The following is a 26,864-nucleotide window of genomic DNA, read 5'->3' on the forward strand; positions in this document are numbered from 1 at the left end:
TCCAAAATCAAATGGTCAGCCCTGAAAAGATATACATACAAGTAACAAGTGTGGAGAGAGAGAGAGAGAGAGAGAGAGAGAGAGAGAGAGAGAGAGAGAGAGAGAGAATATTGGTTTGAATAATAATGCTCCCCATAGGCTCATACATTCGGATGCTTGGTCACTTGAGAATGGTACTGATTAGAAGGATTAGGAGGTGTGGCCTTCTTGGGAGAAGTATGTCACTGGGAGTTGCCTTTGAGGTTTCAGAAGCCCAAGCCAGGCCCAGTGGCTCTCTGTTTTCCTGCTATCTACAGATGAAGAAGTCTCAGCTACTTCTCCAGAACGATGCCATGATCATAATAGACTAAATCTCTCAAATGGTAAGCAAGTCCCAATTAAATGTTTTATTTAATAAAGTTGCCAAGGCCATGGGATCTCTTCACAGCAATAGAACAGTGACTAAGACAGTGAGAATATATTCATGTATGTAACAAAAATTAAGAAAAAGGAAGCCACAAATTAGAAGTAGAGAAAGGGACAGTACATGGAGGAGGGCTGGATGCAAGAAAGGGAAATGATGTAATTATATTATAATCACAAAAAATAAAAAATACTTAAACCATATATAAATATAACAACATATACATGGTGACACAATTTTATAGTTTTGCCTTTCTCAGTAATATTTGTAGTAACTCAGGGCTCTCTGTATGTTATCTTATTCTAGTCCATAGTTTTGAACTTCCCCAGCAGTTCAATGTTTCAGAAGCCATGAAGAAGAAACAGCCAGCTCTTTAAGGCTTAATCTTATTATCTATAGAGTATCACTCTGCTGATCTATAGGGCAAACCAGTGAAGACTATTCCAGCTTATAGAAGGGTAACTGCACTTATGTACAACGAGAAAAAGAACTGGTAGATATGTCAAACTTTCCTGTTAGAGTCCCTGGAGATTTTCTCAACATGGTATTACATTAAACCTATTTAAAAGTATTAGAAATTTACTTGGGTAATAAGTGATAGCTAAGCATAATTTATGGCACCAGCCTTCTCTCTTTGAATTATAGTCAACATATTCCAGACATAGACAATGTTATAGGCTGGATTGCATACTTTCCCTTCTTGAAGTTTGTATGTTGAAACCCTAAGTCCCCATAACTCAGAAGGTAATGATAGAAAGTGAGTTCATATGGTGTCCTTGATCCATGGGACTGCTGACAAGCAAAGGAATACAACATGCAGATACCTAGGCTGAGGAAAGAACATAAGATGGCACAGCAATAAGATGACGCAATTCACACTCTGAAATATGGGCCCAGGGAAGAAACTGCAGTGGACCAGTGGAATCTCCATAAAGATTCTATCCATATGCAAACACCAGCAGGTAATGGAGGCAAACATGCCCACAAACAGTCCTGCCTTGTACAGAGAAAGAAAACAGTTTCTGGTCTTAAAATGTTGTGTTTGTTCACTTACGTGCTTGGCAGCCTATGAACAAAATTCATTGTCTGAAATACTCAAAAACATATTTTTTAAAAGGAACACACACACACACACACACACACACACACACACACACACACACACTTGCATACATAAATGTGGCAAATTCCTAACACAAAGCTGGGCTGTGGTGGTGCACGCCTTTAATCCCAGCACTCGGGAGGCAGAGGCAGGTGGGTCTCTATGAGTCTGAGACCAGCCTGGTCTACAAGAGCTAGTTCCAGGACATCCCCCAAAGCCACAGAGAAACCCTGTCTCAAAAAAATTCCTAACACAAATTCTTAACAGCGTTGGGTTCAGTAGTGCTTACATTTGCTCCATTAATGTCAACTTTAGAGTTGATCTTGGTGGCCCATGGCTGTAATTCCAGGTACCCCAACAGCAGAAGGAATAAATGCTCAAGGAAAGTTTATGCTACAGAGTGAGTTCATGGGCATTCTACACAACTTGGTGAGGTCTGTTTTCAAAGAGGAAAAAGAGGACTAGGGATATAGCTCAGGAATATTGACTTGCCTAGCATGCATGAAGCTGTGGGTTCAGTCCTAGCACTTCAAACAAACAAACAAATAAATAAATAAGCAATATCTGCCAAAAAAGAAGGAAGGGGGGATGACATCTTTGGCCATGTGGGAGAACAAACTTGAAGATTCCTTAAGCATGAACTTTCAACCTTAATATCTATGAGTACATTTCTACTAATTAGACCTCCCAGTCTATAGACTTTTCCAGGAAGCCCTAGGTAATTCGTATGGTTAATATTCTCCAGACACTTAAGCCACATTGAAGGTGTAGCCAAATTAATAGGCATAATAACAACTGCAACAGGGTAAGACACAGGATGCTAACGAAATATATAAAAATAGTATGATATTTTCTTGGCTTAGACTTCTCCTATAATATTGCTTCCTTTCTGATGGAGAAATGAGACTATAAAAAACACTATCCTGTGTAAACACAAGTTAGTCATTCAGTTTCTTCATATGTCTTCAATGCGCACACAGTGTTTATCTGTCCTCTTTTTACCCATTGATGCAACTGAAAGTAGAAGCTCATATAGAAGAGTGTGAAAAATAATGCTGAGAAAAATCTAGCACAACTAGGGATGAAGAGGAGGCCTGGTGTCAGCAGCACTCAGTCACTTAATGTCTCACAACCAAATGTCTGGCAATTCTGAAATGCTGAGACCATATGTGAGCAATTAAGTGTGGGTCAGATGAGCATTTAAAAATATTCTAGTGAGTTCATTCGCTCAAATGAAGAGGAATTTCCTCAAGATTGGCCCAACCTATGATTGAAAGAAAATATTAGTAAATAGGATTTCTTATTATGCTTAACATAACTATCTGTGAAAATGTATGGTTTAAGCAAATATTAATGGCTACATAAAGGGTCTATTTCATCTAAATTTATAAATGGCAAGAGGCTTATTGAAACAAATTTATGCCAAAGGGAATTTGACTTGGGAAATCTTGCTGGAATTGGATCCTAACAAGATAGACTTGGCATTAATGGGTACCATTCATCAAGCACAAGTTATTCATGTTTCTGAATTACTGATTTCCTTAAGGAGTGTTTCTTAACAGTAGCCAGGACCTATTACAGATAGAGTACAGCTTCTCTGAAGACTGATTCCTTAGAGAGATAGGTCTAGGGTCATATACAATATAGATGAAATTAATACTTTTTAATCATTAGGAATCAGAATTTTTGCTCACTCTGTATGATTTTCTAGAACTTGCTCGATCAAACTCCCTATGCTAATGAGGAAGATCAAATTTGAGGTCCTCTACAAATAACTACATTCCAAAAAAATATGCCAGTAATAAAAAAGATTTTGTGTATCTTTTTCCCTACAAGCTCCCAGCCCAGGAACAACCTTGCTTATCATTGTTGTATTAGCTTTTCTCACCCCTGTCTGCTCAATAAACAACCCAAGCAAGAGAAAATCAGCCTGGTTGTTTATCTACAAGGTGCACACTTTTTATTAAATAAGCAGGAGTCCCTGGTTTGCACACTTTTAATGAAATTGAGATTTCGGTGCCTTCGAATGATGATCTTGCTGTATCCTGGGTGACAGGTGATGACTGAAGTCTGCATACTTTTTGCTCTTAGTTGGAGGACCCTCAGACACTTGTGGCTTTCACAAATGTTCTTTACTGCGCCTTCTCTTGACCTTGATTATCCTCTATGAAATATTTAACATTCTCTTTTTTTGCACTCCTCCTTTCTTCTATTTTGTATTACTCATCTCTGTGTACACAATAGACAATATTTAAAATCTCCAAAGAACTGCTTTGGGGACAGATAATACCCAGATTCATAATCTATCTACAGAGTCTGGGAATCGACTGTAGTTACCTGAAATCTCTCCCTTAATTGAATTCAGTTTCCAGTACCAATTTTCTGCACTGCCTTTGTGATAACAATTCTTCTACAGTGACAGTTCCAGGTCTAAATGCTCTGTTTATGAATGCTACATAATATGAGATATTGGTATTCTCTCAGACAATGCAAAGGACATTACTTCAACATGGTATGCCTATCTTGATATTCTGATTTGTAGTACAAATTGCTACCAAAACTATTGGATGTTCAATATTTTACCAGTAGCATAAGAGTTCTTACAAACACACAGAAATAATTGGCCACAGTTAATATAAAAAGAAATACTATTTTAAAATATTGCATTGGTAGGGATGGTAATTTTTAGAAAAGGTCTGGAAGACAACACACAATAGGAATGGTGAGACAGAGAATCAACTTTCAGGTTAGATGATAGATATATAGGTATATAGTTTACCAATAGATAAATTGATAGATAGATAGATACATGATAGATATGTAGATAGAGGTAAGATGATAGAAACATGACACATAATGATAGAGATAAATGACAGATAAGTAGATAGATTGATTAACTGATAATAGATAAATCTAGCCTGATTTTGTCTCTTTGCTTTTATATACATTTCTATTCTTTTGCTTGTTTTATTTTATCATTTATTTTGCAGTGCTGAAATATATCTTTTGGAATATTTGAATTCATCAGTCTCTACCTCTAGATAACAAAAAGAGCCACCTCCTTTAGGGCATATGGAAAAGCTTCACTATAGGAAGGATGTTCAGATATTTTTTGACAAGGAATAAAATGTCAATAAAACCATTTCTTTCAAACTCATAAGCTAAAAGAAGTTAGTTTGGCCTTGACATAATCTCACTCAGCAATTGTACATAATGTCAAAATAATTTAATTTCAGGAAATATGTGTATCATAATAATATAGGGGAGATGGCCTTTACTAAAATCTCATCCCAAAGAATTTCTCAAAAGTGTGGCAGATTTCCATTTCCTAAGAAATTACTATGTGCTGAACTCTGAGTTAGGTCATTCACAAGCAATGTCTTACTCAGTCCTCAACAAAGCCTTGCAAATTTTGAATCATTCATTTAGTTTTCTGTGTAATGAAAACAAGATTAATATATACATAATATATACATATATATATATTACACGTAATATATAAATAGTACGTATATGTGTCTCAGAGAACCAAACTGTTTCCATTTTATTGCAGTCAAAATATACCTGCTACTATTCCTTCTTTCGTTCCTCTTCTTTACTTCTTTCTCTCCCCTTCAAGTCTACATCTGTGACTACTAATTCACTATTTCTAACATTGCATGTTCTCCTTTGCATTGTAGCAACGTAAAAGCTCATGAATCTTACCTACATGAAAAAAACTGGTTTACACTCATTCTTACAAGCACATGCAAACATTCACCACCATTGTCCATTGTCTATACTTTGTGGCAGCCTACTTATTCAATTCCAGAGTACCATTCAAGAATGGAAACTAATGTAGCAAGCTGCAGACATGACTGAATAGAAGCAGAGTGGAGCCTGCCGCCTGCTCACAAAAAGAGAAGCAGTGTGCTGTTAAAGGGCCTTTGGTGTTGGCATTACTCACCCAGAGAGAGAGAAAGTAGCAGCACATCTGCCATCAGCCATTTCAAAGGCCACTGCCCTAGTTAAGCTGTGTGAACTGGGGCACTTGAGTCTGAGTAATTCAGGGCTCTTATTTTCAGCACATGTCCCCAATCATTCTTGTCAAAATGGAGGCCATCTCTTGACTCTGAATGTGTCATTTATCTTTTGGAAAATAATCTGTAACTTTCATCCAGCCAGTAAAACAGAAAGTCAAAGGGAAGGAGAACAAGTTACATTTCCAGATTTAAAAAGACTGAACACATTTGATGAAAAGAGAAAGGAAAAAAACACTCCTGGGAGGCATTTCTATTCTGTGCCCAAGTGAGCTTCCACTCACTGCATCATTTGTGACTTCATACATACTACCAGCCACAAATAAATTCCAGATGTTACGAGTTAGTAAAGAGAATACCTACATTCTATGATTCTATGTAATGAACACTTTTCTTGGAGTAGGGTACAGAACTAAACTTTGTGAAGATGTTGTATTCAAATGCCAGCTAGATCTGAATTGGCATCATTGATTCCAGCTAGAGTTCAACAGTAGGCCCTGGAGTCTTTCAAGCACCATTTTACTCCTGCCAGGTATCCTGCTACTCCTACTTTCTTCCTATAACTCAGTTACTGTCTTCAGCAGCTCATGCCAATGGTCCCTTTGTAGCATGCACCAAGTAGAGGAGAGGCTGTGGCCAGACTACCCAAGTGACAATCTCCATATCCCAGTGCCAAGGCCAGCCCGTATGAGCATGCATATGGGGCAGTCACTTCCTCCCTCAGTCAAGCTGCCAAACGCAGAAGCTGCTGATAGACACCTGATTGGGAGACACCAATAAGATGGGGACTGCACAGCAGAGTCACCCGCTTGAATTAATAGGACCTTGGGAGGGAGTATAAAGGAGGGTCTAACTACTTAAAAAAAATGAGTGTGCAGTATGCTCTGCTACTCACTGACTCCCAGGGCCTGAGTTGTTGGTGATGCATCTTCTCATCCTCTCCCCCCAAGGGGTGTTCAAGCAGGGTAACCAGCAACAACCAGAGTCAAGAGTAAAGCCTAATCTAAATAGAGCAAATGGAAGACGTGTCATTGCCTGAGCACAGGAATTGCTATGCTGTGATTATGGGTTGTGAAATCAAGCTTCTGTTTCCATATTCTTGTCACTGGTGGAGGAGACTTGGGCAAGTGATTGAGCCCTCTGTCACAGGCACCTTCAGTTGTCAGATCGAGGCAATGACAACAGCACTTCGTCGTTACTGCAATAATCAAATGTGCTAATACATCTGCAATAATCAAATGTGCTAGTACATGTATGAAACATTTAGGCCAGCCAATAGTAAGTCTTTATTAAATAGCAGCATTCGGAAACTGAGCTTGTGAGGGCAAAGTGCTCCTGCATTCAGAAAGTTGAAGCAGGTGTATTGAAATTTTTCAGCCACTTGAATGACATGGTAAATTCAAGACCAGCCAGGACTACATAGTAGGATGCTACCTAAGGGGAAAAATGCACAAAAAGTAAAAACTTACTTGCATGCATTGTTTCATGCAATTATTCTCAAAAAACATTTCAATTTACTTAGCATTCAGTCATGGAAGTGAACTATTTATTTAAAATAAATTTACAGACTGTTTGCTTGACGCTTTTGACACATATATCAACTTTAGAATCACCTTGTTAATGTCCAAATTCTTGGAATTTTTTTAGTAAAATTTTATTAAGCATACATATTTATCCAGGGGAATTTTTAATGAATTCAATTTTATCATCTATATATATAGTTTATCTGTCTACATAACTAAGTTTCCTTGAAATATGCCTTTAATATTTTATAAATTTTATATTCATATAGAGAATGTTTCCTATTATACTAATTTAATTCTTAGCTATTTCACAATTCTGTCCTTTATTATTAAATAAAATGCAATCTTATTTTCTACTAAATGAAAATCCTTAGCATTTGTTTTTTCACAGAGATGTCAAAAATTTCAGAGTAAATATAAAACATTTCCTGCATGCTTAGTTTTATAGAAAAATTCAAGCCACATTGTGAATTTAAAGAAAATTTATCTATAAATATTCTAAGCAAAAGTCTTTTTCAAAGGATACAATTTTTAGTCTGGAATATATCTCTATGCAACAGGATATTTTTGTAGAAAAAAGTATACAGTGGATGGTGTATTTGCTTCACCTGCTTTATATAAAGCATAAAAGTAGAACCATCACATTCCAAACAGAAAGGTTAAGAACTTAAGAGAACTCTACACTTAATTAATGTTTATTAATGTAATATTAAACCACAGAATTCAAACACCTGCTGCACACCTGACTTCTTTTCTACATGCATGCACATTAGCAGTCTCATACTTTAATAATTATCTCACTTGATTACTGTTATTGGCTTTTGGTCTATTTTTGCCCCACACTCATGGGTCAGAGCTTAAATTGTGCTACTCATCACAGGTATTAATATCCAATTCACCCCATAAGTAGGAATAGAAAATTTCAAATAGCAAATATAAACATTCTTTCTTTTCTTTCTTTTGTTTTTTTTTTTTTTTTTTATTTTTGGTTTTTTTCGAGGCAGGATTTCTCTGTAGCTTTTGGAGGCTGTCCTGGAACTAGTTCTTGTAGACCAGGCTGGTCTCAAACTCACAGAGATTCTCCTGCCTCTGCCTCCTGAGTGGTGGGATTAAAGGCATGTGCCACCAATACCTGGCTGCAAATATAAACATTCTCAAATATAGAAACAAAAATAATTTCAAGAATGCTGTTTCAAGAAAAGAATTTGAGTCACAGTGTTTATCTTCTGAATGAAGAGAAAGAAAAAATAAAGAAATTAAAGTATAGTAAGATGAAATACACATAGATAATTAGCCTAGTATATAACAGGAGAATGAACAGGGTGGAAGGTATACTGTTAGAAAAGTAACTACAAAAAGAGGCCTCAGCCTCTGGTAGTAGATCAGTATTTTTCCCTGGTGTAAGAAGGGACTTTGAGAGCCCATCCCACATGAAGGGATGCTCTCTAGGCCTGGACACATGGGGGAGGGCCTAGGTTGGCCCAGGATGATGTTGTGGAATTTGGGGAGTCCCTGTGGAGGGCCCTACCCTCTATGGGGAGCAGAGGGGGGAGGGGAGGAGACTGGTGGGGAGTTGGCGGGGGAGAGAGAGAAGGGATTGACATGTGAAATTATAATTTTGTAAAAATAAAAAAAGGAGGCCTCAGATGAGGAGGGGGCATGAACACAGAGCCGAATCATATGAAAGTTCTGAAGGAAGAATTAGGCAGGTAAACAAAATAAATAGTAAGATTCAGAAGGGATAAACTTTGCATTGTGGAAGCAACAGTAAGGTTAGTTAGTGAGCAGGGTGAAGAAATTGGGGTATGAAGTTAGGAAAGTAAGGCATGACACATGGCCACATCATTCAGGCAAGCACTTTAAAAATTTATTGTGCTTCTAATTCATCTGGGGTCTGGTTAAAATGCAAACTGCAGTTCAGAAGTTCTGGGGCTGGGCCAGGGTTTTACAGCTCTTTTGAGGGTTCCAGAGAATGCTATCTGTTATTCCAAGGGCCAGCCTTTGACTAGAAAGCTTCTGAGCTGTGCAAAGGAGGCTGAGGTTTCTTGTACATATGAATGAAAACCATAAAAGGGTCTTGAGTGGGTATGACCATAAATAAATATGCGCATGCATAGGCTTTCACCTACTGTGTCTATAAATAACCTGGTTGCAGAGAGTGCATGGGAGCAAGTCAGTGAGTAGACTACTTTCTTTAGCCAGCAGTTAAAGGGACCTGTGTGATGTTGGCTGGGAAGGAGTTGTTTAACTGAATGAGCACAGATAATAGCTTAATATTAGATTTGTGATTGAAAGGTAGAAGAAAGGCCAGTCAAGGGGACAGAGCTAAGATAGTTGCCTATTGCAAATCCTTGTGAAGAACTCAATAATTCAATACAGGAGCCAAACCAGAGACTGACAAGAAGTCCAAGCCAATACTACTGAGAAAATCTGAAAATTCATAGATGGATGCAAAAGGATATGGTATCACCAATTTGACAAATGTGGTCATATTAACAGGACAAAGACTTCTTGAGTTGATGGCCAGGAAGAGCAACGAGGAAATTATAAGGTAGATGCAGAGATAAGACAACCCTTTCAAGACTTTTTTTTCTATAAAGAAATGTTTATATGTTTATTGGAATGAAAGCTGAGAGAAAATACTAGTGAAGGAGGGAAGAGTGCTGTGAAGAGAAGAAAGCAGTAAAAGGGAAGCAGAATAGACATAAGTAGAATCTCATGTTATTGGATAGATGTGTAGGAAGATGAAATAATTATCTAGGCACTCACAGCTTTAAATAAAATAGGATCAAATAACTAGTGAGGAAGAAAGATTAGAGAGTTGAGCAGTAAAATACTGGTGTTATTTGGTCATCTTAGTATGAAAACAAATTTCAAACAAAAATGTAGTACAGGATTATAGAACAGTGCTGAGCAACCATTTAGGAAACTTCAATAGCATTGCTACAAATAGGTGGACTTTTCTGTAGCAGCATTTATCTACTTAGAGAGATTATGGTATGATTATGTGGGTATATGCAAGGAAAAGCTGTAGTGATAGCCTATAGCATTTAGAGCAGATGAGAGAGAAGAGAGAACCTGAAAATGTGGTGAGTCAATACATTATCCAAATGAGACCAAATAACAGTTGGTAAGTAAGTGAAGGTGTTTCTTTGACTCTGGGTAGATAAAACCCCTGAATGATCCAAAGGTGCTGAACTGTGTAATTTTTAACCACACATACAGAGCCATGGAAGTTTTTGAAAAACATTTATTATAGAGTTAATAGGATGGCATTTTACTTTCAGTTTCTCAGAAACATGTCTATTGAGATGAGAAAAAGCAGCATCTATCAGCACAGAGACTGTATCTCTTAATATTTCAAAATATTTTAAGTGTTTTAATGCTCCAAGCTGAAAACTCAAAACATCATCCCCACCAAACAGGCTATTAGAGCACTATCCTTGAGTGCTGTTTTGTCTCTCTGCTTAATATTCACTCAACAGCAATAAAACAGAAGTTATCGTGCTGAATTTGAGTGCTAATGCACTTCCAGAAAAATCTGAATAGCAAGCAAGTGGGATGTAGCAAAGCCACATCAGACAGTCTTCAGAAAACTGTCAAAAGGGCAAACAGTCCGTAAAATAAGGCACAGGGGTAAGCAACAAGAAGCTGTTGTCCTTCCATGGCCAAGGCTGAAATGAAGATCTTAGAAGCTGAGAGACTGCACCAGGTGATGATGAGCAGGGCTGTCACAGTTCCAAGGGTGCCCCTGTAGCAGAGACAAAGATGACAGCTGCCTTATGCCCTGAAGAGAGGGGGGAGACTGAGTCAGACCTGCCTCTGAAATACCAGCGGTGCCTCTATTCAGAGCATCGGCCTCCATTTGCAAAGATGAATGAATACCTGGATGAGCTCACCAGACCTCAGCCAGTCAGAAAATAAAAAATTAAAATCTACTGCTTAGGACTGATATTTTTTTATATTTTTAGTAAATCTAGAACAAGCAGAAGCAGAAACCACTGTTATAATCAGTCTCATTCATCAACATCCCATTTTATTCCCATTTCATGTAATGTGATTCTAAATTGTCTGTTCTGGTTTGGATTTGTAACAAAGTTTATTTGCTAAACATTTGGTTGCTAGCTACAGCTGGAAGTGGGAGAGCTAACTTTGGGGTAGAATCTAGTAGGAGGAAGTTTGGTCAACCAACACCTGCTTCTCATTCTCTTTTCTCCAGGGAACTAAGATGAGCATCTCTGTCCCACCAGTTTCCTCATCATCATTTCTGCCTCTCCACAGAAGAAAGATAACAACCATGTACTGACACCAAGAGCCATAGGAAATCTCTGCTCTTCATAAGATTATTTTCTCAGGTATTTCATCACAGTCATGAGAGTCTAACACATACATTATCCCTTAGAATTTCAGGGCAAAAACGTCAAATTCTGGTAATTTCCAAATCTAAATTTTATGAATAGTTTTCTCTATGTCTTTTAGCATCCAGTCAATTAAGATGTTCTAAATAAATACATAAATAAATCACTGAAAATATCCTTTGACACTTGGAATTTTAAAATGGCACATCATAGTATTATTTTGCAAAAACATCAAGGTTGTAGAACCAAACTACAAGGATCTGTCAAAGTTCTGTACAATACAGCCCTGTAAACAGAACAATGTGCTAGAGGCAGCAGTTACACAACAGTGGTATGTTTCTGTGGATAAAACACAAGTATAACTTGTTCTACTTATACATTCATAGTGCCCATTTCCTGCCAAATTCTTTTGGTAACTGGAGTACTCATTGATAAAACAATATTTGGCTCCAGGAATTCTCAAGAATGTTACAATAAAAAAGACCATATCTGAAGAAAATGAGCAACCAGTCTCAGTAATTTCATAATAATAACTATTTGTGATGACAAAAATATCTTAAGCTTTTGCTTCTTAAACCTGACTATCCTCATAATGATAAACTCTCTATATGATAACATCCCTTCCAATGTAGCATTAATAACCTAAGACCTACATTATCCAAGAAGAAAATGCAAGTCATATCTCCTTTGGACATAAAAGAATGAGCAAAAGGTTGTTTATTTCCAAGTGTTTTGTACACATGACAGGCAGCTATAGAGATGTTTGCTTGTTGTCACTGAGTGCTAGTGTTGTGCATGAGACTTGGGAAGGTGCTGTGGGAAGCACATCTACGGTATCCTTATGAATAGTTTAGAATTGCAAATGCCAGATGTCTAAGTGAAGAAAGAAAAAGGGAAAAATTGTATTGAGTGAGCATGTATGCCATAAGTTCTCCAGAATTAATGTCCTCATCAGGGTTTCTGGAAATTCTCGACAGTGAGGAGTCCAGCTGAGAAATAACAGTTGATTCTTTTTAGAAGGAGGATGCCTGGGCACTGAAGTAACTTGTCAGAATTCAGCAGGTATTTACTCTTCCAAAATCAAATAAGTGAATTTTCTGCAGTTACTATATTACCCATGCCAATCATTTAGAATGAAGAATGAGACAACTTAAAAGTACCAGTTTTAAATATTACATGGCTGGATTTCTTTTTAAACCAGTTTAAAAAGAGCAGCACCACAGCCAAACTGACTTTTCCTTGCTGAATCTATGTGTAGCTTTTTAATAAGCATGATTTTTCTCAATTATATTGAAAAATGTGAAGAAACCATCATGACTGCCCTGGTCTAGCAGGCCTGGGCAAAGATCATGCATGTGTGGTCAATTAGCACAGACACTTACTGCAATGAAAAGAAGATGGCACAGCTGGACAAGATGACCATGGGCAGCAAACAATATCCCAGCACACTGGCCACACAGCCATATGACACCCCTGCAGAACTCATCAAGTTTAGTAAGGTGTGAATCACAAGACAGCCAATGGCACTCATGCCATATACATAACCAAACTGGGCTTTTCCTGCCTGAAACAAAAAAAATAGAAAACAATTAGAAATCACAATAGACGTGAGGAGAAATCAAAATAACAACAATACAGAGAGTACTCAAGAGTCTACTCAATGCTGCTAAATATTATGGTAGGTACTATCTATCTATCACCAGGTACTGAAGATTCTGGTTAAAATGAAAAAAAAAAAAAAACACTACCTGTGTCATGAACTCCAAACAAGCAACCTGAATGTATACATTTATGTATGTATATATGATATTTTGGATGGGCTAGGCATGCTACAGAAAAGACAAAATATTGCCAGCATGATTTTTTATTATACATTTTTGATAGAGAGTACAAGGAGTGAAATATGTATATTTCTGCCCTATGCATACTGAATAGCTGAGTGATTAAGCAAAAGAATAAAACATCTAATGTGGTCTAGACATTTATAAGTAGTATCAGAAATACCGTTAGATTTTATTTCAAATTTTAACAAAATGTTTAATATTGAAATAGAAAATAAATTATCTGGGTTTTTACATCAAATGTCTAGGATCGTCCCTAGAAAATTTACCCGCATTATCACATCTTAATCTAAAACACTTAATGTTCTATCAAATACTTAATTTTTTTTTTCTTGCCAGGAGGTTGTAGAGCACACTTTTATTCCCAGCTCTCAGGAGGCAGAGGCAGTTGGATCTCTGTGAGTTCAAGGGCAGCCTGGTCTATAGAGTAAGTTCCAGGATAGGTTCCAAAGCTACACAGAGAAACACTCTCTAAGAAAAACAAAAGCTCCAAGCCTTGTAGATTTTGGACAAGTGCTCTACCATTGAGCTACATCACCAGCCTGGTTTTATGAGATAGGATGTATGTATGTATGTATGTATGTATGTATGTATGTATGTATGCATGCATGTATGTCTTGTACCTCCATCTCCTGAATTCTGGAATGACACACATGTAGCACAATACCCAGCCCTAATTGTAATTTTGTATTGCTTAAGAACATTGATTTTCAGACCATACTGTTAGCCCTACAGGAACAGAATGTGAGAATGTCTTTAAATTGTATGTTGATGTTGGGGAATGAAAAACATTGGTGTTGCTGTGGTTTGTGTGTTTCCTTAATGTCTATGTATTAAGGACTTGGATGTCTGTAGTGCTTTGGGAAGTTGTGGATCCTCTAAAAATTGGCTCTAGTAGGAAGAAGTGATGTCACTAGGGGCATATATCTGTGGAGGATAATGGGACCTCAGGTCCTTCTTATCTCTATCTCTTACTTCTTGGCTGCAAGAGGTAAGCACACTCCTATAGATGATTATGAGTCTTACATGTCCGGAAGCACTTCATGAACTTAAATATTTTTTTCTGAATTTAGCTTTACTTTTACTAATGTAATGGATGTAATGGTCTATGAAATGAACATTTAATTATAGAGGCAGAGTAGAGAAGTGTTAACTTGGCAGCAAATAAATTCATACTGAAGTCTGAGTTCAGGTAATATCTAGTTGAAGTGTTTGGAATGTTATTGTTGGTCCATATCTATCAACATTAATTCTAAAGTTATAAGTATTAATGAAAATAATCTAAGGGCTAATGCTTATACAAAATCTAAATGACAAGCATGGTATGTACTCACTCATATATGGATATTAGACATAGAGCAAAGGACTACCAGCCTACAATCCACAGCACCAGAGAAACTAGGAAACAAGAAGGACCCTAAAAGAGACATACATGGTCCCCCAAAGAAGGGGAAAGGGACAAGAACTCCTGAGCCAATTGGGAGCATGAGGGAGAGGGAAGGGAGGTAGGAAAGAGAGAAGGGGAGAATAGGAGGGAGGAGAACAAGAGAGATAAAGAAGACTGAGACGGGGAAGAATAGAGGAGAGCAAGAAAAGAGATACCTTAACAGATGGAGTCAGTATAGGTTTAAAGAGAAATCTGGCACTAAGGAAATGTTCAGAGATCCACAAAGATGACCCAAACTAAGAATCTAGGCAATAGTGCAGAGGCCACCTTTGATGCCTGTCTTCTATAATGAAACTGATGACTATCTTAATTGCCACCCTAGAGCCTTCATCCAGTAACTTATGGAAGCAGAAGCAGACACCCACAGCTAAGCACTGAGCCACACTCCTGGAATCCAGTTGTAGAAAGGGAGGAGGGATGAGCAAAAGAGTCAAGACTGTGCTGGAGAAACCTACATAACTAGCTGACCTGACCTAGTGAGAGCACAGGTACACCATTTGTAAAGCTGGGGAACCAGCATTGGACTGAACCAAACCCACTGAATGTGGGTGCCAGTTAGGAGGCTGGGGCAGTCTATGGGACCTCTAACAGTGGAACCAGTACTTATTCCTAGTGCACAAATGGACTGCGGGAGCCCATTCCCTATGGAGGGATATTATTTCAGCCCAGATACACGGAGTAGGGCCTAGGACCTCCCCAAAATGATGTGACAGACTTTGATGATTTCCCCCCATGGAAGGCCTCACTGTCCTTGAGGAGAAGGTGGGGGTGGGATGGGAGGGTTGGTACTGGGCATGGGAGGCTGGGAGGGAGAGGGAATGGGGGGGCTTGATATGTAAAATGATTGTTTTAAAATAAAAAAGAAAAAGATATTAATGATATCTATTTTCACATATTCCATATAATTGTAGAACTACCAGAAACCTTAATTTCTTGTAAACTTGGAAAAGAAAGTAAACCCTTTTGTCTTGAAGTGAAGAAATGGAGTCATAAAAATCTGCAGACAACATATTAAGATCATAGTTGTTGGGAGTTATAGGTTGAATTCATTTTATCACCTCCAGTTAAGATTAACTTATTTATAATGCTTTGTATCTAAACACAAGAGAAAATATTTAAATAATTTGTATTAGCATTATGTATCCAAGAGTGATCTTGATGATGGAATTAACACTGTCTTTTAAGAGATGATAATCATAATACATTCTCCAGAAAAACAAACAGCTGTTATATTACAAATGACTTGCGAGGGAAAGATGAATTAATAAATTGATTGTTTCTGACTATTTGATTAATTGGCATGGCCTTGCATAGCAGTTTAATCCAAGCTTACCACTTTACTGTGAAAAGGAGAAGAAGGGAGCCATAAGAATAAGTGGGAACTCTCGCTGACTATGTTTGAGTCACAGAGTATTCACATTTTAGAAGCTGCAAGGAAGGAGGTTATTGTGACTGTGTTGTTGCACTGGATGAAAAGGATTTGATCATTGACCTCACAGAAACCAGATTTCATTCAGTATCTTGGATGGCTTGTATTATAAATTCAGTAAAGGAGAAGATAGCATGTATGTAGTCACACATACTTTTAAGAACATGTTTGATAGTTATAGCTGCATTAAAAGAAACTGTTTTTGTATGTATGTGTGTAAGGGGTGCTGCATATGTTCATGTATGTGTATTCATGTGTGTGCAGGCCACCTTTTTTCTGAGACAGAGTGCCTCACTGAGCCTGTGGCTCACACACCTGCTAGACTACTGACACATGAGCATCATGGTCCCCAGTGCTAAGGTTATTATCATGCATCTCTAAACCCAGTTTTTATACACTGGGATCCAAGTTCATTTCCTAATGCTTGTTAGAAAGAAATTTTCTTCTTTTCTAAAAGAAATCACTTCAAAATTAGCACTGGTGAAGACAAAGCCTGAAATGTTGGAAGCTACCATAAGCATCGTGGCTCCCAGGGCCACACAGAAAAGAATGGGTCCTGTGAGATCTGTTTCGTTCATGATGCTGCCATCTGCTGGCTTCATCGGGTTTAGCACTGTCAACGTTTTCTGCCATATATGATCAAAATTAATTCCAAGTTCTGCAAAAAGAAAATAAACAGTCCAAGGTAAATACAGGAAACAGAAGAGCTCTATTATTTCATGTTAGTATATCTATTCTTTTGCATGGTATCTTAAGATGAGTTCTCTATTTTGTTCTCATAATCCAAATCTAAAATTTGAGGTAGTATACTTTGAGCAAACACACCCAATGAAATGGTTTACAAAACAAAAAACAACAACAACAAAAACAAAACAAAACAAAAAACTCTGTTGAGGAAGTTTTTATCTGGTTCATGAAACAAAACCTTAATACTATTTAAAAATAACATAGGAATTGACAGATAGTAAAAATCTACCATTGAAGTTAAGAGACTAAATGTATCTCAATTACTCCTTCAGATATTTCCTCCACCTCCATTTCTGACTTCTAGTACTTCTGGAATCATGCCATACCACCCATGGCATAACTGGTTAATGGCACTCAGTTTAGGTCTAGAGTTTTCCTTCAGTCTGCCTAATAAGAACATTGACCAAGGGGGAGGGGAGGCAGCATGAGAACAAGAGATAATGAGATGGCAGAGGTGGGGAGGGATGCAGTGGAAGAGCAATGAAACAGACATCTTAACAGACAGAGCCACTATGGGCTTATGGAGAAACCTGGTGCTAGAATAACTCCCAAGAATACACAATAGCACTGGTGGAGAGGATGTCCTAACGGGCCTTCTCCTGTAGTCAGACTGGTGAAAAACCCAATTATCATCAGAGAGCCTTCATCCAGTAATTGATGGAACCAGATGCAGAGAAGAACCAAGCTGAATTTCGGGAATCTAGTGAAAAGAGGGATGGTGGAATATATGAGCAAGGGAGGTCAAGATCATGATGGAGAAATCTACAGAGACAGCTGAACCAAGCTTGTGAAAACTCATGAACTCAAGACCTACAACTGTGGAGACCCCAGGGAACTGAACTAGGTCCTCTGTCTGTGGGAAACAGCCCCTGGCAGTAGGACCACAACAAAAACCTGGTACATGAGTTAGCTTGTTGGAACCCACTCTATATGATGGGATGCCATGCTCGGCCTTAATGCATGGGAGAGGGGCCTGGCCCTGCCCCAACTTATTGTGACAGACTCTGTTGACACCTCATGGGAGCTCGTACTCATGATGAGTAGTGGACTGGTGTAAGGGGGCTGAGGAGGAGGTGAGGGGTGTGGGAGGATGCGAGGGGTTGTGAGGAGGTGTGGGAGGGAGAATTATGGTTGAAATGTAAAATGAAATTAAAAATAAAAATGGCAATAAAAGAACAATAACCTTGCTCTAAAATGATAAAATTCCACAAAGAGAGAGAAGGACTCTTTGTGCAGAGAGCAGTGCCCATGATATACATGCAGATGTTCATAAATCAATTGTAAGATTGAATCAATATACTCAAAGATTAAATACTAAGGACAAGTTAATCTTTTTTCTTTTAATGAGTGAGGGTATTAGAATAAAGTTATCTCACTAAAGTAAGCTCTGATTGATTGCTCAGGATTTACTGGCCTCTCAAAATCTACAATCATTGGTCTCACATACATATGATAATGGTAGTGTCAATTCATTCCTATTTTATGCATCAGATGTCTTGGATTTTGAGAGGTTAAGTAACTTTCAGAGTCTAAAAGCATGTAATAGAAAATCTAGTTTCCACATTGGCCAATCTCCTGTAAAGCATTGAGAAGTCAGGTCCACATGCAGCTAAAATATCTATCTGCCTGTCATCTATCTATCTATCTATCTATCTATCTATCTATCTATCTATCTATCTAACATCTATTTATCTAATTTATTACATCTTTCCTATAAGGCTACCTTCCTAAACTCAATTGTACATCTATCTATCTATCATCCATTCTATCTATCTATCTATCTATCTATCTATCTATCATCTATCTATCTATCATCTATCTACTTATCTATTATCTATCATTGTCATCTACCTATCTGTCACCTGTCTGATTTATTCCATCTTTCCTATGAGAAAGGCTACCCTTCCTAAATTCAGCCGTACTTCCAAGCATGTACAAATATCTCTGGTCAGATGATCAGAACACTTCAGCTATTTATTTTTGTAGAGATACTAAGTACTAGGCAAACTATCTCCCACTGAGATACATCTCCATCCTCAGATTTTTTTAATGGTGGCAAGTACCACTTAAATATTTTCCAAAGTTCACACTTTGCACAAGATGGATTTTTAATAATCCTCATGTCATGGAGGGGCCTTTCAACAATTGAGAAACTGTCAGAGAGTCAGAGAGCACCTGGATAAGCTAGCATGGGGAGGTGAACATTTTACACATACAATCACCTGGTTGAAATTTGTCATCCTAAACATGCAGCAGGGAACTACCTAATCTACTAGGGACATAGGTTAGAGTTAAAGCAGTTGCTTCACATGTGTGAAGGCCTATATTTTCCCACCAGCAGAAGGTTAGGAAAGAAAGATAAAAAAGATTGAGAAAAATAAACATTACTAAATAGTGAGCAAATAAAAGCATACATTCAGGTAACATTATACACACTGAACAATTTGTATTTAGGATTATCTGAAATTAATGACAAAGGAGGCCATGAATTTGAAAGAGATCAAAGCGAGGTACATTAGAGGGTTTGGAGAACGGAAAGGGGGAAATAATATAACTATACTATATTCTCAAACAATAAAAAGAAATAACTTGAAAAGAGTGAGTATCTTGAGTACATTTCTGTCTTCACATTTTTATTCACTTAGAGTGTATTGTATCTTATGATCATGCACACTTAGAGGAAACAGGTGATTCAGCAAGCTTAAAGTGGGTCAAGATTTTACAGGAATTTTTCCTCTCATTTATTACATTCTAACGCACTTTCCTCTCCCACATTGCAATAAGACTGCACACTACCACTCCTATTAAGGCTTGATGAGGCAGCCCACTAGGAGCAAAAGGGTTCCAAAAGCAGGTTAGAGAGTCAGAGACAGCTCCAGCTTCCACTGTTAGGAGTCCCACAAGAAGACCAAGCTGTACAACCATAGCATATATGCAAAGTATCTAAGTCAGATCCTTGCAGGCTCACTGATTGTCTGTGCAGTCTCTGTGATCCCCTACAAGCCTAGGTTAATTGATTCTATGAATTTTCTTTGGGGTCCTTGACCCTTTCGTTCCTATAATTCTTCCTCTCCTTCTTTGGCAGGATTCCCCAAGCTCTGGCAAATGTTTGACTGTGGGTCTCCACATTTATTTCCATCAGTTGCTGGATGAAGCCTCTCTGGTGATGATGGTGCTAGGCTCCGGTCTATGAGTGTAGCAGAGCATCATCAGAGATCATTTCATTGATTCTTTCTTTGGTCCTGTTTGGTTCTGTCCTGGGTCTCTGGGCTATCCAGCCTCTGGGCCCTGACCCTCTAGGTAGTGTCATGGATGGGCTCACCCTAGAGGCATGGGTCTCAGCCTGGACCAGTATTGGTAGGCCACTCCCATAATTTCTGTGCCACCTTTAACCCCAGTGCATCTTGTAGGAAGCACAAACTGTTGGTCAAACCTTTGTGACTGGGTTGGTGAAGGCTTTCCTGGTTACAGGAGATGGCCAGCTCAGGATCTGTAATCCCCACTGCTAGGACACTTATCTGAGGTCACCCTATTAGATTCCTAGGAGTTTCTATTGCACTAGGTTTTTCAAATAGCAGAAGACCATAAAAATTGAGAAATATCACAGGTTAAATTAATTTCATGCCAGGCGCATATTACTTTCAAATTTCATTTTCAGTGTTTAGCACAATTAAGTGCCTTGGGTACAAAATGCTCCCTTTTTTCCTTAAAAGTAAAGTACTGGTTATTTCTTAAAGAAAATTCAGAGAAAAGATGATTTATGCAATATCATTACAGATTTCTACCTTTTATTTTTGTGGCATAATTAAGGTCTGCACAAATTTCAATACTGAATCATTAAGTTGTGAATGGATGAAGGGTGTTCTAAATATTTTCATGAGAAAAAAATATGTTTGCCACTGAATATATATGTCCAAAATAATTTCTTTTCAAATATATTACAACACATTTATTGTAGGGGCCCCAACATAGCATCTTATTGTGTAAAACAGAAGATATAGCCACTATAAAACTTGAATGTAAAATTTATTATTTTGCTGTCATCTAGTGGTAGTAAAGTATATGACATGAAGTGTAAAAGTGAATTAAGATCTTTATTTTTACATAAATGATGACACTGACCTTTCAGATGTAAGTATCAGCCTGTGTTACAAGGAGAAAACAACAAATACCTGTATCTTTTCTAGTTTGACACACTTAAGGTTGACCATTATTCTAAAATGTTTACTTCATATTATATGTATCATTTATGAAAATGTGAAACAAAAATATTACTGTAGTGATATCTTATTTATACTCTAACAAATAAAGCTTGCCTGAAGATCACGGGTAGAACTAGCCACTTGTTAACCTAGAGGTCTGGAGGTGTACACCAACAGATAGAAAGTGATACAGGAGGTGTACACGAACAGACAGAAAGTGATACAGTTGGGTGGAGAGAGGAAGTGATGAAGTAAAGAATACAGGAACTCAGTCTCTTTGGCTGGAAAGTTGGTGAGGTAAGGTGTAGCTGTGGCTCGCTCCTTCATCACTCTGATCTTTCAGCATTTTCCCCTGTGTCTGACTGCAGGCTTTCATTATTAAAACCTATATTGTGCGAGACATATTACTTTAAACTTGTGCTATATATTACTTTAAAATCTTAGTTTCTTGAGGAAATTGATATAAATGCTGTGTTGATCTAGGGAAACTGATTCTAAACAAAATTGAAATTGGAAAAAAGTCTCCAAGCAATGTCATTCTTAATTTTAATATATAAACACTAAAATTTCCATGTGTTCCCAATGACTGATGAGGAAATTAGATTGGAAATAAGTAAGAAATTTTTTTCAAATGAATATTCTAGAGTGTTATTAATATATTGCTATCTAAACATATCTTAAACTAAGGAAAGGAAAATAATTTAAGGTGACAAAAAGCACAAAGAATGGGAAAAAGTAAACACAATCAATAGACATGAAAACCTCTCAGACTTCTAGTAATACTATCTAACTGACAGAGATAGTGCATATTTGACTATAATGACACAATAGAAAATTCACTTTGTCAGGGTGGCATGTTCCAAGTGCCTTCTGACCAAATTTTCCCACTGTTAGAGACACATCTCAAAGAATGCACAGGCCAAAAGATTTTAACTCTGAGGTGCATCAAAATATTACTATTGTAGGCTTCAACCTTTAAGGTATATTTAAATTGTGGCACTTGAGTTTTAGAAGACCATTATATATCATGTTTTCCAACATTTACTGACTTTAAAAGAACTCATACATAGAAATGATCATGTTACAATTACTGAAAATAAGACAATATATGAATGTATGAGGCAACTGTAAAATACACAAAACAAGTACTTTCATTGAAAAAATAGTATTTACTTTGGGAATAACTAGATGTGTACACATGTAATATGTGCATGCATAAAAAATAGGATAATAGCTGGAATGAAACATTCAAATGTTTCATGGTAGTTAATCTTAGAGACAAGATTTTAACTATTTCTTATAGTAATTCATATATTTCCATGTTTTCCTATATGTATAGAATGCACTTAGGCAATTGGTGGTTCTTTTAAGGCAAATATGCTGGAAAAGTCAAAAACGCATAGTGAAAATAGTGTATAAGCTTCAGTTGTTTAGTAATTGCAAAGGAGAAATAGAATAAGCTGATTAGACATAACTGATCACAAAACTTGGTAGCTTCTAATGTACTAACACTATCACCTAATTTCTGTATTATTATTATTCTGTATTATTCTCTAGTTTACATTTTTAGACAAAGAAGGAAGACTGTGTTAACTCTGGGCAGTTATTGAATGCAAATGAGGTAAACAGTATGGAATATTTTATGGAAAATTTGGTAATTATAATCTTTATTTTCACCTCATTCCACTTAGAGACTGTGTGGGTACAAAGGACTTGGGGGAATTTATGACTGAACATTTATGCTTCATTCTCTAATGTAAATCCAGTAGAATTTTAAGTTCTTTCTTTGGGTTGTTGCTTCCAGCATTAACTCTTAACGGAGATTTAGAATACCTTGGTATGAATAGAAACTTCCTGAAATCTATATGGACTTTCAACTCCAAGAGTCCTGAGTATCCTTCCTAAGAATATTGTTGTCATCTGGAATGTATTCTCCTTCACCTAGCTTTGCCAAAATGAGGAGAGAGAGAAAGAGCTCATAAGAGTCAAAGAAGTAAGAGTTTGGCTTGCCTCCATGTCAACCATAAAGAAACATAATTAATTTGAGAAACTGTCTCCTTTGCTCCCTGTCAAACAGCAAAGAATAAAATAATGCTGTTTTGATGTGCATACTTAGATGGTTGAGAAGTAATGTTACTTTGATATAAATATCTTTCCATAACATGTCTTTCCTGTTTATGCAAGGCCAGAGTCCAAATCTAAGAGACACTGAAGGAACATTCAGTAATAGCAACAATCTCACAGCAATAGAACAAGCATACTTAGAAACTTCACCTAATAATGCAACAAATTTGCAGTGGTTTAGCTGTATGTGTCATGGTTTGACAGACTCTTGCTAACTGTGTAGTGATTACACACAAAGCTCTGTATGCAGCATTGTGGTAGAACCTGGTAAGCCTTGATTATTGCTGTAGTTCTCTGAGTGGTGCACACCTTAAGAACAACACTTCCTCAACTTGCCTTCTAGCAAAGGAGGCTCTTCATCAAAACTGTCATCTGAAGAAGAGTGTAGATAATAGCCAGAGTTAGATGCTGGCTGGAAGAGCTGTCCTGCATAACTTGCTGGCAGGAACGTGTCTGGAGGAACAGAAGAGGAAGGATGCTGCTGCTCGGTGGCTTGTGTTCTAGAAAATTAAAAATGCCTATATTTTATATAAAAGAAAGGAATATCCTGACAAATCAAGGAAGAGAAACACAATTTTCCTCTTAGGAAATTCATCTAATTTTAAAAGTTACGTACCCACAAAATGATGAACCTGTTTAAAAGTTAAATTTAACTTAAAAAATTGAAGTATGGAGTCGTGAAAAAGCTTCTCTGATAATGATCTACAGGATGTCAGTTCATGTTTGTCTTTCTGGCTCCAGTAACTGATGGAAGCAGATGCAGTGACCCACAGCTGAACAATGGGATGAGCTCCTGGAATTCAGTTGAAGAGTGGGAGGAGATATCATTTGAATACAGTGGGTCAAGACCATGATGGAGGAACCACAAAGATAGCTCACCAGAGCCAGTGGAAGCTCGTGGACTATGGACTGAGAGCTGGGAACCTGCATGGGACCAAACTAACCCCTCTGAATGTGGTTGACAGTTATGTGACTTATCTGTTTGTGGGGGCTCTGGCAGTGGCATCAGGACCTAACCCAGGGGTATGAACTTGCTTTTTGGACCCCATTCCCTATGACGGGATACCTTGTTTAGCCTTGACACAGAGGGTGGGGGTGCTCCTACCTCAACTTTTTATGCCAGACTTTGTTGACTCCCTAAGGAAGGCCTTACTCCCTATGAGGAGTAGATGGAGGAGGTAGGAAGGGGGGCATTAGGGAGGTTGGTGGGAGAAGGGGAGGGAAAGGAACTGGAGTTAGTAAAATGAAAAAATTATTTAAATAAAAAAATAATGACATACAGTAACAATATTAATCAAACATATGCAATGTGCTGGGCACTGTCCCCTCTTTCTCACTTAAAACTCTGTATTGTCAAAACTGCACATTAACTACCATTTTACAGAAGAATAAATAGTGTTTCAAAATTAAATGCTGCACATAGCCTCATCCTTGGGTTCTGGACAGAAGTTTTATGAGTAGGGCTTTGCCTCCTCTTTAGGAAGTCTTCATCTCTGTTCTTCATGAGGGAATTATCAATATTAAAGTTTCTAGAAGTCTTCAGAAGTAACTAATAAAAATCATAACTTAATAGTATCATCAACTATAATCAAAACCTATAAAATCCTCTGTTCACAGAGAAATCTACACTCCACTATTGACTGACTATTCCCAGAAAAATCACTGTTCATCAAATTATCCATGAATGCCTACAGCACCATGAGAAGTATGTGAGTTGCTAACTTCTGAAACTCTTTTTACAATGAGCAATGTGCTTTTTGCCAAGGCAAAAGCATATCCATGAATGTGTATTTGTTTATCACATGCATGAGAAACTTGGAAATAATGGATCCTTGTAAATGACTCTTGGAGCTAAAGGTCCAGATACATTCCAGGAACCTTCTATTCATTTATTTCTATTCTTACCCAGGCATTCTATGACTGCATTAAGAGTTTTTTCTGGGAGAAATAAAAGAAGGGAATCTATTAAATTAGTTCATTTTTCATAGTTTAGTTGCTGTAATGGAAAGAAAAGTCAATAACTGTCTATCACATATACTTTTTTATCTTTTGTTTTACTTTGTTTTAAACAAAGACCCATAGACTAGGATAAATATCAAGTTGAAGATACTGAAATTCAGAATTCTTGAGACCTCTTTATACTAAAATATTGTAAAAATATTAATCCCAGCACTCGGGAGGCTGAGGCAGGCGGATCTCAGTGAGTTTGAGGCCAGCCTGGTATCCAGAGTGAGTACCAGGATAGGCTCCAAAGCTACACAGAGAAACCCTGTCTCGAAAAAAAAAAACAAAAAAACAAAAAATTTCTTTTATGATTAATCTTAATATAAATTAGAGATATATAGATATATAACGTATTATAAAAAAATATAAAAATTATAATCTTAATATAAATTAAAAATATAAAATAAATTAATATAAAAATACCAAATTTTTACGTATTTGTCTTTGACCAAAAAATGATCTATCTTGGCAAGTGAAACAATTGAGGTAGAGGTAAAAGTCATTAACCCAATACCGGCTCATTAAAGGTAGAGATGTGATTTAATACCTTGGAATCCCTACAGCACTCTATTGACTACTATAGCTATCCCAGTCAAATGAAATGTTTCTCATTTTTTCAATGTGGGCTGGAACCAGGGCTTATAATTGGGCCAAGTTCAGCCATACCGATTCAGTGTAATCATGAACTTTTCTCATTCAGTTGAATTTACATATATAGCACTTTGTCATTTTGATTTCTGAGAAATGTTGATATGAATAATCAAATGGGGAAAGAATGTTCAGTTGGGTGGAATGGAAGAGCTTAAGAATAATGCTTTAGCTTCATCCTACAGAACTTTATTTTAGTCAAGAACATAGGTAATACACAATTAGAAAAGCCATTTGGAAAAGAGAATGGATAAAAAGAATAGTGATTTCAAGGCAATGTGCTTCTTTCTATGAACCAGGGCATCTGAGATGAAAAGCCTATCACAATTTCTCATTGTGCATTGTTACACTAACCATTCTGAAATAGCATCATACTCAATATACTTACTCATTCTCAAGCACTCCTCCGCTGCTGCTTCATCTCTCAAAGTATAAATGATAAATGGTGTAATGGGATAAGTATCATATACACAGCATTTGAGAGAGTAGAAACATTATACAACAGTACCTTTCCTTTCAGTTAGAGCACTGTTCAGTAATGAGTGCAGCATCTACTCCTCATGTGTGTAGGATGATCAGTAAGAATATGGTTCACATTTCCCTAGACAGAGACAAACTGAACACCTTCCATTCACCCTCACATAGAACAATCAACCTTAGACCAAGCCTTAAGCCTGTTTCTTATTTGCTAACTGTGATGGTTAACATTTACTGTCAGTAAAGTTGGATTCAGAATCAGCTAAGAGACAAACATCTGAGCATATGTGTAAGGGAGGGAGATCCTAGGTTGAATTCATGGAGATGGAAATACACACCCTAACTTAGGGCTGCAGTTCTCTGTGGGCTATGGTACCATGTCTGAACAAAAGGATACAGTGATATGAACACCAGCATTCGTCTATACTTTTGTTTCCTGACTGTGACACAATGTGACCTGTAATCTCAAACTACTGCCTCTATGAGTTCCCTCCTCCTCCATGAAGGACTACAGCCTCAAGTCATGAGTGAAAGAAAAAC

General features: G+C 37.3%; 1 protein-coding gene across 1 annotated transcript in view; it reads right to left on the bottom strand.

Annotated features, from left to right (window-relative positions):
* Window positions 1-10,323: 10,323 nt before the first annotated feature.
* Window positions 10,324-26,864, bottom strand: part of LOC100752198 (protein YIPF7) — a 36,808-nt gene continuing 20,267 nt past the window's right edge. The window contains exons 2-6 of the mRNA XM_035453039.1: window positions 23,812-23,827; window positions 23,532-23,700; window positions 16,635-16,780; window positions 12,788-12,969; window positions 10,324-10,798 (exon numbers count right to left, since the gene is read on the bottom strand). Of these exons, the coding sequence (XP_035308930.1) occupies window positions 10,636-10,798; window positions 12,788-12,969; window positions 16,635-16,780; window positions 23,532-23,700; window positions 23,812-23,827 (676 nt within the window). The 3' untranslated portion in view covers window positions 10,324-10,635. The remainder of the gene's footprint in view (window positions 10,799-12,787; window positions 12,970-16,634; window positions 16,781-23,531; window positions 23,701-23,811; window positions 23,828-26,864) is intronic.

Source organism: Cricetulus griseus (assembly GCF_003668045.3).
Source record: "Cricetulus griseus strain 17A/GY chromosome 1 unlocalized genomic scaffold, alternate assembly CriGri-PICRH-1.0 chr1_1, whole genome shotgun sequence".
In the NCBI taxonomy this organism is placed as follows: Eukaryota; Metazoa; Chordata; class Mammalia; order Rodentia; family Cricetidae; genus Cricetulus; species Cricetulus griseus.